The 17,417-nt window shown below is 38.5% G+C and overlaps 1 protein-coding gene across 1 annotated transcript in view; it reads right to left on the reverse strand.

Annotated features, from left to right (window-relative positions):
• The window catches only part of COL25A1 (collagen type XXV alpha 1 chain), a 319,468-nt gene that overhangs the window by 63,928 nt on the left and 238,123 nt on the right, over nucleotides 1–17,417 (reverse strand). Inside the window, exons 11-12 of the mRNA XM_056359942.1 lie at nucleotides 11,035–11,061; nucleotides 8,287–8,331 (exon numbers count right to left, since the gene is read on the reverse strand). Of these exons, the coding sequence (XP_056215917.1) occupies nucleotides 8,287–8,331; nucleotides 11,035–11,061 (72 nt within the window). The remainder of the gene's footprint in view (nucleotides 1–8,286; nucleotides 8,332–11,034; nucleotides 11,062–17,417) is intronic.

The following is a 17,417-nucleotide window of genomic DNA, read 5'->3' on the forward strand; positions in this document are numbered from 1 at the left end:
CCATACAAGGAATCAGGGAGTAGTAAGACGAAATAAAAATGTACAGCACATAAGCTACTCTATATCCTACCCCTGGTGAACATTCTCAGTGCACAGCAAAACAAGCTTTGTGCCAGGGAGCCTCTCTTTTTCACACTGCGTGCCTTGTAGGCATGGCAGTCTGGCTTTACCGGCATATATTTTAACAATTCCATTAAAGCCCAACGTTAAAAATCACCCAACCAACCACCACCAACAAAAAGAACTACAAAAACCCCAACACCCCTGGTTTCCCCTCCAGCCAAACCCCCAAAAAGAATAAAGCATTGACAGACCTCCCACCAGTTAGGAAATTCCAAAAGCAGACATGAAGGAAACCAGCAGCAAAACCTAACATTTTGAAGGCAAGTAGATTGGCAGCTCTTCCCCTTGTTGTACACTGAAGTACTGTGTTATTTTAGAAATATTGGTCCCAAAAGACGATTTTGATTCTTGGCATGAAAATAATTTAAAATACTCCTCTTAGGACGTACAGATAATTACTTTCTGTCCATTTAGTTACTTTTATTTATTTATTTATTTATTAATCGAAGCATATCTTAAAACTGCATACAGCTCAAAATGCTGTAGGAGTATGCTTCAGCCTCACAGGTTAGTATTTGGAGTTGAACAAGAAGTATAGCTGCCCTTTAAAAGGCTGAAGACACACTGCTCTTCAAGGAGTGATGCTTGCAAGGGAAAACTAGACATTCAACAATGTCATCTGATGCACTAATTTCAATCAAACTGCTTTTCAACTTGGTAAAATGGGAGAAGCTATAAAACTAGATCCTTAATCTCACGTGTTTTTTACATTCACCAGGCCATGGGTAATGTCTTTCCTGACTCACATTGCAGCCTTGCTTTAATAGCACTAACAACAAAGGTGTTAGGCTGCAGGAGCAATTGTCTTCTGCACGTCATCTAGCTTTCAGATCGAGACTTTTTTTTTTTTTCACAGCATCACAGAATGGTTGAGGTTGGAAGGCACCTCTGGAGATCATTGGGTCCAACTCTCCCTACTCAAGCAGGGTCACCTAGAGTTGCACGTCCAGATGGCTTTTATCTTCAAAGATGGGAACTCTACATCCTCCCTGGGCAACCTGCGCCAGTGCTCAGTCACCCTTACGGTAAAAAAATGTGTTTCCTGCTATTCAGAGGGAAGCCACTGTGTTTCAGTTTGTGCCCACTGCCTCTGGTCCTGCCACGGGGCACTGCTGAAAAGTGCTTGGCTCATCCTCCTTGCACCTTCCCCTCAGGTGTTTGATCGCATTGATGAGACTCCCCCTGAGCCTTCTCTTCTCTAGACTGAACAGCTTCAGCTCTCTCAGCCTTTCCTCATAGGAGAGATGCTCCAGTTCCTTACTCATCCTCGAGGCCCTTTGTTGGACTCTCTCCAGTATGTCCATATCTTTCTTGTACTTAGAAGCTCACAACTGGACCCAGTGCTCCAAGAGTGGCCTCACCAGCGGTTTTTCTTTTCCATATGAAGAGTAACTTTGTCTACACTGCATCTGATTTTAGGTCATAACTTGCCTTTCTGCAATCATGAAATCCTGAGAAATCATTCAGGGACAAAGAGACCGGAATCACAAAACCCAGACAATATTCTAAAACCTTCTAGTGCCTACATAAAACACAACCCACTTTCCCAATTAAAATTATAATGAGGGCCACACTACACCCTCACACAAGAAGAAGATGCAAGGCACAGAGAAACTGTGTGAAGCCACCCTCAGAGCATCCCCTTGAAACTCTTCGCTGAAAGGGATGGACTGCAGAGAAGATGCTGTGGGGAGATGTGAAAGGTCTCAGTACTCTGTTTAAAGGAATTGTCACTAGCCCTTTCTGCTCTTCTGCATTCTTATTCTCAGCAAGACCACACAATAGAAGCTGTGCTGTGCAATGAAAATCATGTGGGACAACCATAATATACCATAACAAAAATAAATTATCCCTACTGGCACTGAGATGGGCTATGATTTCTACACACTGGCTCAGCAATGTGGAGTTTAACTGAACTATGGTTGACAAAGAAATAGTCTAGCAGGATGCTGTGCTACCAGCACCATCTTATCTGAATATACTGTCTACCAAGATATTGCTGCATTTGTAAAAGCAGTAACAAAACTACCAGATGTACAAATGTCCTGCCCGAAACTGATAAACCCGCACACTGCATCAGGAATACTTTAGGTCGCTTTTAGCTTCTGTTTCATATAAAATTGTTTTCTCTTGCCTTTGAGTAACTGCACCATCCCCAAAAAAGGACTGTTTTCATGACATGACTCACTACACAAATAGACTATAAAATGTTAGAAAATGCTAGAAAAGCTCCTTTTCCCCAAATTTCTTGTAAAACCTATGTAGTACTAGAAGGTAATTCTCTAGCCTCTTGTTTATGCAGAAAAAGACACTGCCACTAGAAGACTTATAAACACTTAAGTCCCCAGTTATTCACTACCAGTATCCAAATTTATTCAGATCCAGTTTGCTGAATTCACAAATGGTCTCAGAATGGAGGAAATAAAATTTTCCAGCAAATGTGCTATTGTTCTTTCACTGACCCAAAATCAAGCAGCTTAACTCAGCAGGATTGTAAATGTTCCAGTAATTTATTTGATGACCACTTAGACAGAAGAATGCTGTAGACTCGGTGGGATTTTTTTTTTTTTTTTTTGCTGTTGTTTATATGCTGTAGAGAAATTTCAGGGAACCCATCAGTGGAACGGTGATGGTGCATTTTCTAACAGATATGTTGTGGTGTGGTGTTTGCTGTCAATAACAGGAAGTCTTTAACATATTACAGGAGCTAACCTGTGGATGGAGGACTGCCATTAACACCAAATAAGTCCCACATGTTAACCCCAAAGGCCCTGATGGGAGGACAGGCACTTTGGTTCCTCAAAAGTAGCAACACTCTAAGAAACTAAGTTACTGTCACTGCTGTGATGAATTAGAAAGAAGACTGTTCCATCAGTAAACTGCAGTGTCAAGGCATGACTGAATGAGTTATGCAGAAGATCACCATTAGCTATTCAAAACCTGATAATTTCCAGAACTGGCTTCAACAAAATGCTCTGAGACTCATAAATATATGGATTTTCTTTCCAATTAATATTAATTACCAGAGCAAATGAAATGCTAACATGCCAGGAATACACCAAAACCAAGCATTCAATTCAGGAGTTTCAGACAGTTCAAAGAACAACCAGAAGGATGCTCCTTTGAACAGCACATGAGAACTCCTTGGTTTGTGACCTGGCACTCTTGAGCCTATATTTATTGTATAACTGTATTAACATTGACAGACTGTCTCTGTCTTTCCTATATTTGGAATATAGGAAAGAACGTCTTTCAGCACTCTGCCCAATACATAGGTGTAGTAATTTCCTCAGATACTCCTGTGGCAGGGGCAGTCTTAATGCTTACACTGAAGCGAATATAAATTTGATGAGCACTTAAATGTGTAAAGCAGTGCTTGGGCTCTGTCACTAATATGAGAAAAATCTGTCAATATGGACTCATAAAACCTACTTCAGAACAGGTCTGAAAATATTTCACCCACTTAGTCCATATGAAAGGAGTCAAGGCAGCTGAACGAATGCTTCTCCTTACTGGAGTGCTTTGTGCCCTGGAGGCATATACCTTCATATCCAGAATTAATCAGCTAAAAATAACATGGCTGGAGGCCCCAGATTTTCTTTTTTGTAAGAGAAAAACAGTCTGGAGGCTGCTGTTCTGAAATAGGTTTGGTTTTGGTGAGATGTATAACTGCACCAGCTGGTTGATATCCACCTCACCCTAAAGAAGAAAAGCTGTCAGTATTGCTATATTTTTTAGTCACTAGAATGTAATCAATTTTAAGGATAAGGAAATACAAGAGGCCCCCAAACCTAATCCAGTCTAATTTTACTCTAAAATATATAATCGAGGACGGAAGGGAAAAAAGTGTTTTCTCAGACATTGTTACTATGATTTCCATTTCAACCCAGGGTTGAATTACTGCCTTTCAACTTGCTTTTCACACCCCCCACCCCCCCAAAAGTAACTTAAAATTGTTTGTTTAAGGACTGGAAATCTCTCCTGGCCCACTCACCAGCTGAAATTAAGTGGAAAGACTCTTCAACAAGGCTCAGCTGGCCTGCAAAACTGCCTGAGAATTTCTGAAGTGCATTGAATGATGTTTCCTTCCTTTATGCTTCTCTACTTGAAGAAAATGTTAGTACACACTTGCTCTCCCTCATTTCTCTAAAGAAATGTGATAATAGTACTTTAAAAACTGTCCCCTACATAATACAGTAAACACTGATGGGGAAATACATGTAAATTAGAGTGATGAGAAGCATGAAGAAAGCAATAAGAAATGTGCACACCCAGACTCTATTGATAAGAAAGGAAATATTTCTTAGGTTTATCTAATTGCTATTGTCAAACTCTGAAATAATTTGAAATGAAGGAACTACCCTGACCACACATTCTGTTCTCAAGACACCATTGCAAAAAGACAAAACCACCCAGTACTATGTAAGAAAAAGCATTCCATGGAAGTATAGAGTGAGGAGTTTATGCACTCCAGACAAACCCTATTTAAAAAAAAAAAAGTTAGTTGCACAGACTCCAGAAACTAGGCTCCTTCAGGCCAAATGCAATCCTTACCTAGGGAATCTCCCTTTTTCTCCTTGTGTTGTCCTGCAGTCACCGGGAGTCCTTATCAAATCAGTACCACTAAACATATACCAGAATACGTATGCCATGCTTGCATAGTCAAACTTTCCAAGAACCCCTGGACATTTCAACATGATTAAAGTAGGGATCTGATATCCCTAGATCACTGCAACCTCGTATCTCCATGCGCACATAATCCTTTCTCATACTGTTTGAGTATCTGAGGACCTCTTGCCACGGATCAAGAAAGGGAAGATTGTCTTCTGTGGCATCTTGCTAGGAAGCAACCTACTACAGGTGGATTGTACAACGGTCTGCAAAGGAAAGGGAGCACTCAGAAAGACTCTCCGACCTATCTCAGAAGGCTTCTGTCCATCCCAGGGATGACACTCTCTCTAGCTGCAGGTATTATTAGGCATCTCCTTTCCAGTTACTGTTCTCAACAAGATAAGCAGTGTGGCTGTAGTTTCCCAAATGCAGGAACAAAGAAAGAATGTTAATGCCCGTGTAAGCTACCTGTAATGTTTCATTGGATTTGGCCTAAAAGAAAAAACGTGTGAAGTTTTTATGGCAATGATTTTGCTACTGCTCTTAGAACAAGAAAAATCTACTAGTTAACAGTCCTGCAAAAACATGTGGGTCATGTAAAATTACACTTACTTTATTATCTAGAGATTGTCTAAGAGAAGTACTTCATATGTTAAGGGATTAGAAATTTGTTTTAAGTGCACTCAGAATTTATGATCTCATTCCCAGACCTATTGGTTGTCAATCGTCTCCCATAATCCACTATTTCAATTAAAGAAGAAGTGAAGGGAAAGGAAAAGGAAAATTACAGAGACACATATAAGATGGAGATGACCTAGCTCTGTATTATTCAACTTAAGGACAACACAGCTAATTCACTGCTGGCATTCATCAGCTGAAAGATATTTCATTGTCCAGATGAGGAAAGCATTCACACACACACTTAATTTTAAGCATGTGCTTAACACTCACTGCCTTTTAAGCTAAGAAAAAATATTAACTTGGAACTCAGGACACTGCACATGCTGCTGTTTGACAGAGTGAGCTCACTGATTAAAAGGCTAACAAGACAGTAAGTCTTTTGTAAAGCCTTTTAACTACATAACTTCTAAAAAGGGGATGACTTGCATCACACATTCAAGTCAAATTCCACTATTCTGCAAATCAGCATGAATCTGTATGAGTAAAGCCAGGAGTCCCAGCAGCCAGCTCATAGTACAGCCCAACCCTTGAAATTATTACTCTGGTCTTTGTTCAACAATATCTTCTGTGTCACAGTGCACTGAGAATCTGTTTTTTCATAGAAATTGGAAGAATGGACCCTTTGGTAGCAAACTATTACCATGGGAGTCCTAGGCTGCACTATACTTTCTAACTTTTGATAAATACTGCATCAGTTTAACTTTATTTCTACCGCTGTTTCCAGGTAGCAGAATTTCTTATCTATTTATTGAGAGGTAGCAATACTCAACTTTCATCTGCTTAGTATTATATGAAAATAATGTATTTTCTGCACATAAGGAAGTGATTGCTAGTCAATATCAACCAACCATGAAAACAAACAAAAGAATGTGAACACATTTCATTTTTATCTGTAAGGTTTTTGTCCCGGTTATCTAGATTTTAGTTTAGAATTTTATCTATTTTTTTCTTAAAGGTCAAAAGTAAAACAGTCCAGCTACGCTAAAAATATGCTGACATCTTTATTAATGTGGCTATAATTTAAGAATGCTTTCAAAGTTTTAGGTGCCTTAAATATTGAAATAAATCAAATAAACATAAAACCATAAACTAAAAATGTTAGGAGGCATTTTAAAACCATAATTTAAAGTTGATAAACAACATCTGAAGATGTGTGTGCATTTTCCCTTAATCAAAGGCAACTGCATATTTCTTTCCTTCTTCATGACTGCAGGTAAGTTTATGTGGTCTCCTAAAAATAGACATACAGCAACTTTGCCAATACAGCTTAAAAATAATTCCACATCTCCCCAAACGACACTTTAATAATCAGATAAGTTTTGCACATTTGACTAATTTCATCAACATCCAATTTTTGTGCTCATCTGAGTGAAGATTTCTGACTAGAGTTTATGTGATGATGCTATTAAAAATAAAGCTCTTGGATAAAAAGTGAATCATCAGTTCTATTCAATGTGGTTTGCAACCTCACACTGTCCAGTCTTCTTACATCTTGCTACACATCCAAAGAAAATTATGCTGCAAAGTGTGCCTTCACTGGCTTTTCACTCATACTTTGGTCACAAAAATTACTTGAATTATGTACAGCAACAGCATCTGTGTTGGCAAGTACCATTGTCTCCCATTCATTTTGCAATTGAATGCAACTATAAAATATGAAGGAAAAAATCTCAGGTCGTAATGCAAATTTGTTTCATACATTTTATTATAACTTCTTGTGTGCTATATATAGCTAATTCTGAATATTTTTTCTTTTGTTGTTCCACAGGACTGACAATAATCAATATTTAAAAAATAAGTTCCTAGCATTCTCACTATCATGAAAGCGAAATAATTGATTATTACATAATTTCTTGTAACCACTGTCAAAACACAGGTCTCATACTGTACGTTATGCTATAATAAACAATATATTCTTTTTGTTAAGAAAGAGGACTTAAAATTAAATTATTTGAAACATCTAAGTGCTTTTATTCCTAGGGCTGTTGGGGAGGGAAGCAGAAGGGTTGTATAATGTGATCCTTATACACTACCATCTGCTGCTGCTTAAACATAGGGAACAACCTATATCATACATTTCCCTTTTGGTATTCCCTGCAAGTGCTTTTGAAGTTCACTGGGAATGTTAGTGCTTGTGAGAACAACAGATGGATAGTACAGTTTACAGTCAGGGAGGCATATTATTTAAACTTCACCACCCAGATTTGCCAACAAACCTTAGCAATGCTGTGAAACAGCCCTGCTGCTTTACTGCGACCCCTCCTTATGGATGGCTGTTCTGAACTATGAGTTAACTTGGTGATGGCACTGAAAGATGACACTGACTTGCTTGAGTTAGCATTTCCTCCAAGTTGTGTTCAAGAATATTTTTGTTTGTTCCTCTGCATTTTCGTCCCCAACTTCAATTTCAGATTATTCTCCACCTGTGTTTCCAGTTTCTGTTTATTCTCTATTTATAGGTTGCATTAACAGTGTATTGGCACTGTATAAATACCCAATCTTAACGTAAGTGTTTGCATCATGGGACTGAGTTAACAAACAGTAAAAAAAAGAATCCACAGGAAAATATATTTGTAAATATACTGTCTGAAGTTGCGCATCGCTAACACACATTTCTCTCTGGAATCCATCAGTCACCATCAAATCTGAACCACCAGATCTTCAGCTTAATTAATTACATTTGCTGCCTGTTCAAGTAAAACTAGAAAAAAATACTTCAGAGCACAAACCAGATTGTACAGTTTTTCAATGCAGCCAATTCGAAACCACAGCTCTGGATGTAAGGTTGCATATTGTTCATGTGAACAAGCCCTAAGTAGCTTTAATCAACTACATAAATAATGGCAGTGCTGACAAAGTCAGTGAACTCACCACTTGTCCGTCTCTCCCTGGAACACCAGGCACTCCAACAGAACCCTGGTGGGAAACAGACACCAGTGTTTAGCAAATTAAACAGGTCGTGAAACCTTTCATCTCTTAATACAGCACTTAGAAATGATGGTAAATGCTTGCTTATTGTAACTGCAATAAATTTTTCAAAACCTAATTTTTATCCAAGCTGAGTTCTCTTTTCAATTGAGATTTTATACTAATTAGACATGTTCTCATATTGTACATTTTAATGATTGCCGCCCTGTATGGCCTCTTCCAGAAACAAACTTCAAGCTGATTTCTTTGTAGTGTTGTGGATGCTTCACAAGAAACGAAAGAATTAAAGTGCAATTCCATTTAGTGCTCTCAATAAATTCTGAGACTGATCCTACAAAATGGAATTTGGCACCTGAACAAAACCATTAATGTTTCAAGAGGGATGCTTGAAGCTCAGTAACTGGTAGCACCTATCTGTTTTAAGGCTTTTTGGAGATAATCTGCAACAGTTCAGCCTGACAGTGCAAATTGCAGATAGTCTTTTGAATTGCATCAGTATTACTGCAATCAATATTTAAAAGCCAACACAAACCAAACACAAGGAGCTAAGAAGGAAAGCAAAATATCAGCATTGACTTGTAACATCAGAAAGATAATTTTACAAAGCTCTCATACTATAAATTTCTGTATGATGGACAATGTTTTTGAAGGAACTTGTGCGACTTGGTACAGATGTTCAGTGAAAACCTGAGGCATAAGGAAAGCAGGAAAACTGCATATGCTTAACACAGCATTCTCCTAGTTTTACATAATACTGGTATCGCTTAGCAAGGAAACTGAAAGCATTACTTTTCTTTTTCATTTATAAACTTTGTAACAGGATACAAAACCATAACAGCTATTTGAAAGGCTGGCACCCTAAAAAGAGGACAGGGTACTGGGAAAGACAGAGGCTTTGTTAACAGTGAAATGTGCAGTTTCCCAGAACCCTTACAACAAATAAGCACCCTGTGAATCCCTTCATGCCCTGCTTTGTCTCCATCCCAAGAATCAATGCATGACATTTCCCCCTCTATTCATATTGGTTGGATGTTCCACTAGAAATGGTTTAGTCAAAGGGCACCAACACCCAAAGGGAACACATCCAAAATGGATGCACATGTTTGTCAATGAATAGAGTTGAGAAATCCTGTGAAACAAGAAAAGAAGCAACTCATGAGGATCACAAAATACCTCCAACATTTGAATGCCCAGGAGGCTCCAGCTCATAACAGAGCTGCAAACCACTAAGAAATAATACACTGGCATGTCAGCATATCTCCATGACCCAGAATGCTCTCCCCTTACTCCCAAAGCTTCCACTTTGATGTTCCTGTTGGCTCTTTTTGCTGGATGCGTGGTTGTGACTGCTACCCGCTGCAAAGGGGGCCTAGTGAACATTTTCACATCATTGTATAATTTTTCCAGAAAACTAAAGACAAAACTCAGGAGAATATTAAACCATCAGCCTTAATAAACTATCCTAATCATAACAGTTATTCCTCTCAGTGTCAGTCTTCTATAGCTGTTGATTTTTCTTATGAGACAGAGGATGTTAGAAAGTGTAAATAAAGTTGTTTCTACCATGGCAAGTACAAGTTTATCAGATATTCAAAAGGTCATCATCACATAGGTTTTGCTGATGCTGTACATGTAACATATCCTCCTCCCTGAGTCTTAGGGTATAATTTTATAATGACAACTTAGACATTAGTACAGCTTTACAATGCTGCATTCCCTCATTGCTAAACATGAGGGGTAGTCTTCTCCTTCAACTTGCAAACCCTATACAGCTCACATCTGACAAAATTCCACCAATTTACATGCTTTGGGATTACATTTTTACATATCAGCAGGTTTTTCTTTCTTTTGTTGAAAAAGTTCCATTTGAACAGATGCAAGCAAACCTTCACCCTAGAGAATATTATCGCAGAAGAAATAAAACAGAGGTGGTATCCTTCTTGCATATGTTAAAATTAAGCCTGTTTTATTAAATATCTTCCACACAACTTTTTAAACTTTTGAAATTATCTAGAAAATTACTTGCCTTGGTGGTGCATGGGTGAGATGCTGGAGAAGTGCCACTTACTAGCTGTTATTGCTGATATATCTAGAACTGTTTTAATGGTGTAATTCCATAAATCCTAAGCTCACTCCATCAAACCGAGGCAGTCAGCTTTAATGAGTGTAAATAATGCTGAAAGCATTCCCAGGAAGTCAGGTCTCCGGTTACTGAAGGAACAGGAAGACACCGGCGGACCACCTGAACACTGCCAACCCAGCACCATTTATCAGCAACACCTATGTCCTTTGTTTCTGCTGGTCAATTCTTTAGTCATATGGCACTGATCTACTTGAGTAAGGACATGCATTTAAGCAGAAACTCTATCTCTCCACCTTTCACAATGTTTTAACTTTGGTTTCCTAGTCATACCAGTGCGTGAGTAAGAAAATTGTAGTGACCTTTTCACCTGAAAGTTAAGCAGACAGATTGAAAACAGTCTGCTCTGTATTTCTTGAACTTCCTATGGTGGCGGAAATGAGAAATCTGATGTCTCACATTATACAGCTGCATTTTGCAAAAACAAAATTCAGAGCCTAAACTAACTGATTCAATGCGGTGTACAGTAGCTAATTCCATTCACCTTTTCTGCTCGCAATTTGGCACCAGGAGGAATAATCACTTTCACAGTATTGTTTTTTATACTATACCTTTTGTCCTGGAGGCCCCTGAGGTCCCTGCAAAGGGAAAACAATTCAATTAACATCATAACTCTAGCCAATTTAAACCAAAATGAGCAATTAAAACTGTCTTATTGTGCAAGCACTCTGATACTGGATGGAAACCAGCTTATGTTTTATACATCAAGTAAAAATTTATACTAAAAATGCACATTGGATCTGTTCCCTTCTCTTTTGGAACTGATCTAACTACTAACTGGAAGACGCAAATTTTCCCCCTTCTAATCTTTTCTTTTCCACCCATCTGTTTCTTCTAATACTGACAAATCTGTTAACATTAAGACAACTGTGGTTTTTCTCTTTCTGATACCAGCTAACAGTTAGCCAGTTGTGTGTCCACAGTAATACATCTGCTTGGCAGCATAAAACCAAGGTTTAGGCAGACAGGTAGCTTTTAAGATAGAGAGAAGCATAAGACTCAAAAACTTTTCACCTTCTAGGTGTCAGCATACATGACTATCTTTTACCCAATATGTGATCTGTGCCATCATTTGCAAGTTAAAAGAAAAATCATTAAGAGTTTATTTCAGAAACTATTAAAAATGCCCCTGGGAAGTAAAAGAATCACCGTTTTATCCTGAGAAGGCAGGAAGAGATATTTCAATTCAGGAAAGCTTAACTGCTTAATGTCATACAAGAGTCAAAGTCTTGTTAATATTAATAGAACCCATTTCTCATCTGGTGTCTCTGAAGTACCCAGGGTTTGTGGCCACAGTGGAGAGGGGAGGCAGCAGGGAAATAGATCAACCAACTATGTCCTTGACATTTTGGCATTCCGTTTTGGTAAGAGCCAGACCATATATACTACAGTTCTTACTGTTTTCCCCGTGTTCTTACTTTGGGTTCTGGTGCTGTATCAAGGAAGGTGAATTCTGAGTCCATGAGGGTGTAAAACAAAAAGTCAAAACTGGAGAATCCAAATCCTTCTGATGTGTGAAAGAACAAAAGAAGAATTGACAGATATCAGAACTGCAATTATTCAAAAAAACAGCTGCTTCAAAATGCAGGGCCAATTTTATTCTTAAGGTAGTGTGAAGTTAGGCAGAATCCTCCACTGTTGGCAGATGCAGGACTTGTTGGAACATTGCTCCAATGCAACTTTAAACTGCTAACATGGATAATCTCCACTGGTGGTAATTCTGGGTCCTGGATCCACTGATTTTTATGAAGTCTTGCGATTTCAAAAGTGGATTCATATGTCTAAGGTTGGGCATCAAACCTTGCAAAAACATAGATTAATGTTGCTTCTTGAAACTTTTGCCTCGTTGTCTCAGCAGAACTACGTCTTATAAGCATCTCCTTTTCACTGCAGGGACATATTTTGCTAATGGAAATTCAACTATGAGGTAAAGGATGAAAAATTCCTTCTTCCTGCACTCAGGACTGGTGATGATCACAGCAATGAGTAGAGACACTATCTGCTTTTACAGAGTGGAGAAAAAATCCCTGCAGCCCACTGCATTTTGGAAAACCTGCTGTTTAAATCAGGTCTTCTTTTCAGTAAATGCCTGAGTTCTAACCCTAAGATTTGCTAGAGGCTGAGGACACCAGTAATACTGAATGTGGTAAATGAAGAACAGCCTATTTCTTAAGCATTGCTTGTAGTCTCCAAGAACACTGGAGACAGGGAAAAAACTAGATAAAACAAATCAAGAGAATGTTGATAGGTTAAAGTGACCTGCTGGGGAAGCAATCACAGATACAACAACATACTCCACAAACAGCTTTTTTTCCCTTTCTTCCAGAGAGTGAAATAAGTTTCTTTCAGTGTCTGACATCATGGAAGGTGATAAGCCAGGAACCCTCTCCTTCTTCTGTGAGAAAGGTGCAGGTCTGACTAACATCTTAAAAACTCCAAGAAATTAATGCACAAACTAGAGCTTTCCTACATCACCGTTACCAAAATAAGCTCCAGATGTCTGCACCCTGGGCATCAGTTATCTGTTGACCTTTCATGTATTAACCAGTTACATTTTGGGGGAATTTCAGGTCTTAAGAAAAATTCCTCCATCAATAGGCCAGACCAAATACAAAACAACAGATTACCTTTATAGGTCATACCTGCTGCTTTTACGTTCAAGGAATGGATATTGCCTCTTCAGTTTCTAGCTATTTAAGAAGCTGATAAAACCTGAAGACATTCAGCTATATTAAATTACCATTCAGGAGCCTTCAATACAAATTTACTACTTAAAGGTAAAATGATCATTCACTTATTATTACCATCCCCCAAAGTAAACTGTTAAATGTGCTGCTCTGTTGAGCACTTTATGCGTGGTGCTTGCAGCTGTGAGCCTGTGGGATGGATATAATTCAAGATGTTGCAGGCGTCTCCAGGAAAAGGTCTTTTCCCAGAATTTCCCCCTCACCATTGCCATCATTCCAGCTCCTCCAGAGGAGTTACTGAATAAGAGAATATTTATACATAGCATAGTCTTGCTCTTATTGTGCCTTCAAAATGAATCATTCAGAGAAAAGCAGCAGCAGATACCTATCAATAAATAATTTATACAATTAGTAGTTTTCCATTTCGGGTACTAAAGGCTTTCTCAGATTGGAAATGGCTCCCATTGCTCATGCCCATTGAGCTACCATGCCACTTGACAAAAACAGTCCCCAACATTATGGCTACCTTCAGAAAAGCTATGCTTAGAAAACCAATTGTAATTAAAACCTTACCTAAAGTGACACATTTCACAATTTACACATGATAACAACGGCTGCTTATCCTTTGACCGTTCAGACTGTATGATATAGCTGAAAGGGAACAATTTTTATTTAAAGCACTGCTCCCTAGCAATGGAAAAGAAGCTCAAAGCCACTGGAAACTTAGCAGCTCATCCATTGAAATCTCCCATCCCTCCCCCACATAACCCTGCCAGCAGCCACTTAAACCAGAAAACCTGAAATTAAATTACTAACAGAAAATGACTTCAAAAAACTGTAAACCACTGCAGAATTGCTGTAAATTGCCTATTTTCCGTGAGTGAGTTACATTCTCTGAGCAAGGCACAGAACCACACTGGTGAGATAGAAATAAGCAAGTATTCTCCCAAGTACAATCTGGGAGAAAGAGAAGAACATGAAGGGATATAATAAAAAAAACCCTCAAGACTTGAGTTCATTTCCAGAGGTATAATTGATAGCTTCTAGAAGAACCTATATAGGAAATTCAGTAAGTCCACATGGATTTCTCCCCTCCCCGGTTACTCTACTGAAATGGGAAGAGTGCTGTGTTGCTCACTTGATGAACAGACAGTAAGACCAGCAATCAAAATCTCTGTGTAGGGCTTGAGACAGGAGCAGAAGGCAAGAAATACGTAAAGGTTTCCAACCAACTCCTTAGATTGTTTTGCTTTTTCTTTCTTTTTCTTCAGCTGTTCTCTGTTCCATAAAAGCTGCAGTAGTACCAAAGGGATGCTTTGCAAATGCAGACTTGGCTAAACTTCATTTTGGATAGCTCTTCTGGTCCAGGCTGCCCAGTACAGAGAGCTACTACCACAGCTCTCCACCTCATTCCTCTCAAGCCCAAAGCCTCTGCTCTGCAGTGACCATGCACTTGTGAAACACACAGTAGTCTTCAGTAGTTGGAGGCTTGATCTACTACCACAGCTAATATATTGTCATTCAATCTCTGTCACTATCATCCCTGGGAATATGAAAGAGGTAAAACAAAAGCCTTTAAGAAAAGAGCTGTAGAATTCTTTCACTTCCTGCCTATATGTATGTTATCTATAATTGATCAACAAATCACTCTATAATAGTCTATGCAGATAATGTTGATAGTAAATATTTGTCTTTTGCCTGCATCATGGGAAGCTGCCAGAGTTTCCACGCTCAGAATCAACTCCTAAACCATTGGTGACTAATGTTAAAAAGCTCATTTTATAAGGAGCACCTAGGCTTCAAAAATTCCCATGAAAGTTTATGAAAACTGTTTGGATTACGTGACTGCTTAACATTTTAGAAAATTATGCTACTTTGCTTTAAACTGATACACACGTTCACTGAGAAACTTCAGCTGAGAGGGCTTAAAATTTTCATTGTAAGGGTTGCCCAGAATAGGAAGATAACTAAATACAATAAAAATTAAAAATAGTTCTGTTTCACATACCATGAACACTTCAGAAGAACCCTTTGCCATCATATGCAATTGAGTAAACTATCTAGGCAGCTATGAAAAGCTATTGCAGGGCTTCAATGAATTAGGTTCTCATTCAAACAGCTCTTCAATAGGAGGATGGAAAAGAAGGTGTATTGCTCCAAAGAAATTCAACTGCTACCTATGTTTCTCTGGAGATGGGGAATTATTTGATAGTTGAGCACTTGGAAAACTGGGTAACCAAGGATAAACAAATGTTAATAAAAGTCTTCTATGCAACTGTGTTTTTTAAAAGGTAAAATATTTCCACTATGGATGCCATTCTTCAATCACTATTTTCTTAAATCAACAGACCTCCAGCGCTTATATCATATCAAACCTTGGCATCACAGAAATGATCAAATGAAGTTCAACACTTCAGTTGGGCCTTCACAAATAACTATATGGAATAAATAAAATAACAATAATAAAAATAAAAAAACAACAAAAACTGAAAAGACTGACCTAAATGTAGTTAGAACAAATGTTCTGAGTACAGAATTCGTCCTAGACCTCCCTTCTATGTTACAATTATATTTTCCTTTTAAGCTTACTCTGTTCCTTGTGCTTTAGCAAGCTGTAAAACAAGAAATAATTCTGCCCTGTAAAGGTTAAAGTTGCAGTTTCAAAGCACAGTAATTCAGGGAATGATACATTAGCAACAGCCTCTCAAAGTGTTTTTATATTCAACTTCTAGTGACTTAGTTATTTAACATTTAAAGAAATGTATGAAATAGAAAGTTCGGGCAATTTGCAGGTCTGGGGCAGCAATAATGGTTCTTTTTACAAGGTATCAGAGTTCATGGACAGTAAGCACAAACACCAAATGAAAACGCCTAACAAAAATACGATGAAAAAGTGAATGTTTTTGTATACTGAAAAAGTTATATAGGAAAATACATCACAATGGTACAATACACTGTCAAACAAAACCTCTCTTTTTTCCCCCAAAGCTTTTGAATAAAAGACTTTTTCAAGCTCCCACACTTCCTATGTAAAGTAACTAGAAGGCCTCTAGGAGACACTGTGTCTATATTTCTACAGGACAAAAGAAGTTCCAAGACTGTTCTTGAGAACAGGTATTTCCCTTTTGGTGCCTATAAGAATCATCAAACACTTAAAATAGAATCATAGAATCATTTCAGTTGGAAAAGACCTTTAAGATCATTGAGTCCAACTTTTAACCTAGCACAGCTCAGTCCACTACTAAACCACTTCCCTAAGGGCCACATCTACATGTCTTTTAAATACCTCAGGGATGGTGACTCAACCGCTTCCCTGGGCAGCCTGTTCCAGTGCCTAATAACACTTTCAGTTAAGAAATTCTTCCTAATATCCTCCCTTGGTGCAACTAGAAACAACTTCTCATCCTATCACTTGTTAATTGGGAGAAGAGACCAACACCCACCTGCCTAGAACCTCCTTCCAGGTAGCTGTAGAAAGGAATAAGGTCTCCCTCCCCTGAGCCTCCTCCTTTCCAGACCAAATAACCCCAGTTCCCTCAGCTGCTCCTCATAAGACTTGTTCTGTAGACCCTTCACCAGCTTCACTGCCCTACTTTGGACACACTCCAGCACCTCAATTTCTTTCTTGTAGTGAGAAGCCCAAAACTGAACACAGTGTTTGAGGTGCAGCCTCACCAGTGCCGAGTACAGGGGAACGATCACCTCCTTATTTCAACAAACCAATTTCTTACTGTTCTAATGACATAAAGAACTCAAAAAGAAACCTGAACTAGCAGACGTACATGAAGAGGAAAGCACAGGTTTCATACAAAGTATTCATCCGCATTTCAGTGGAACTTGTGTTCTACCCACTGATCCCATTTTCTGTGTTTAACGGGCACATAACGCAATTCTGACAATGTGTTCTTGCATGGTTAAGGAGTGTTTCATAAAGACTGTAATTTCTAGAGTATTTAGTATTGAAAGGTGCAATACTTTAGTATTAATTAATTGCCTAGATAAAAGAATGACCAGCTAAGAAAACAGATTAACTACGATGGGAAACCTTATATAACTTCTGATTGAGCAATGCCCCCCTCCTATGCTATCTACCTTAGCTGATGAAAAGAGCAGCAATAAGTGTTAATTAGTGCTCAGGCAGAGCTTCTTATCATCATTCTCTTAGTTATTGTTGTGGCAACCGTTACTGAAGTACAGAGGTTACAAAATGCCAAAGCCTATTTTTCCTGAGAATTCCTGCAGTTTAA

Source organism: Falco biarmicus, chromosome 1 (genome assembly GCF_023638135.1).
Source record: "Falco biarmicus isolate bFalBia1 chromosome 1, bFalBia1.pri, whole genome shotgun sequence".
Classification (NCBI taxonomy): Eukaryota; Metazoa; Chordata; class Aves; order Falconiformes; family Falconidae; genus Falco; species Falco biarmicus.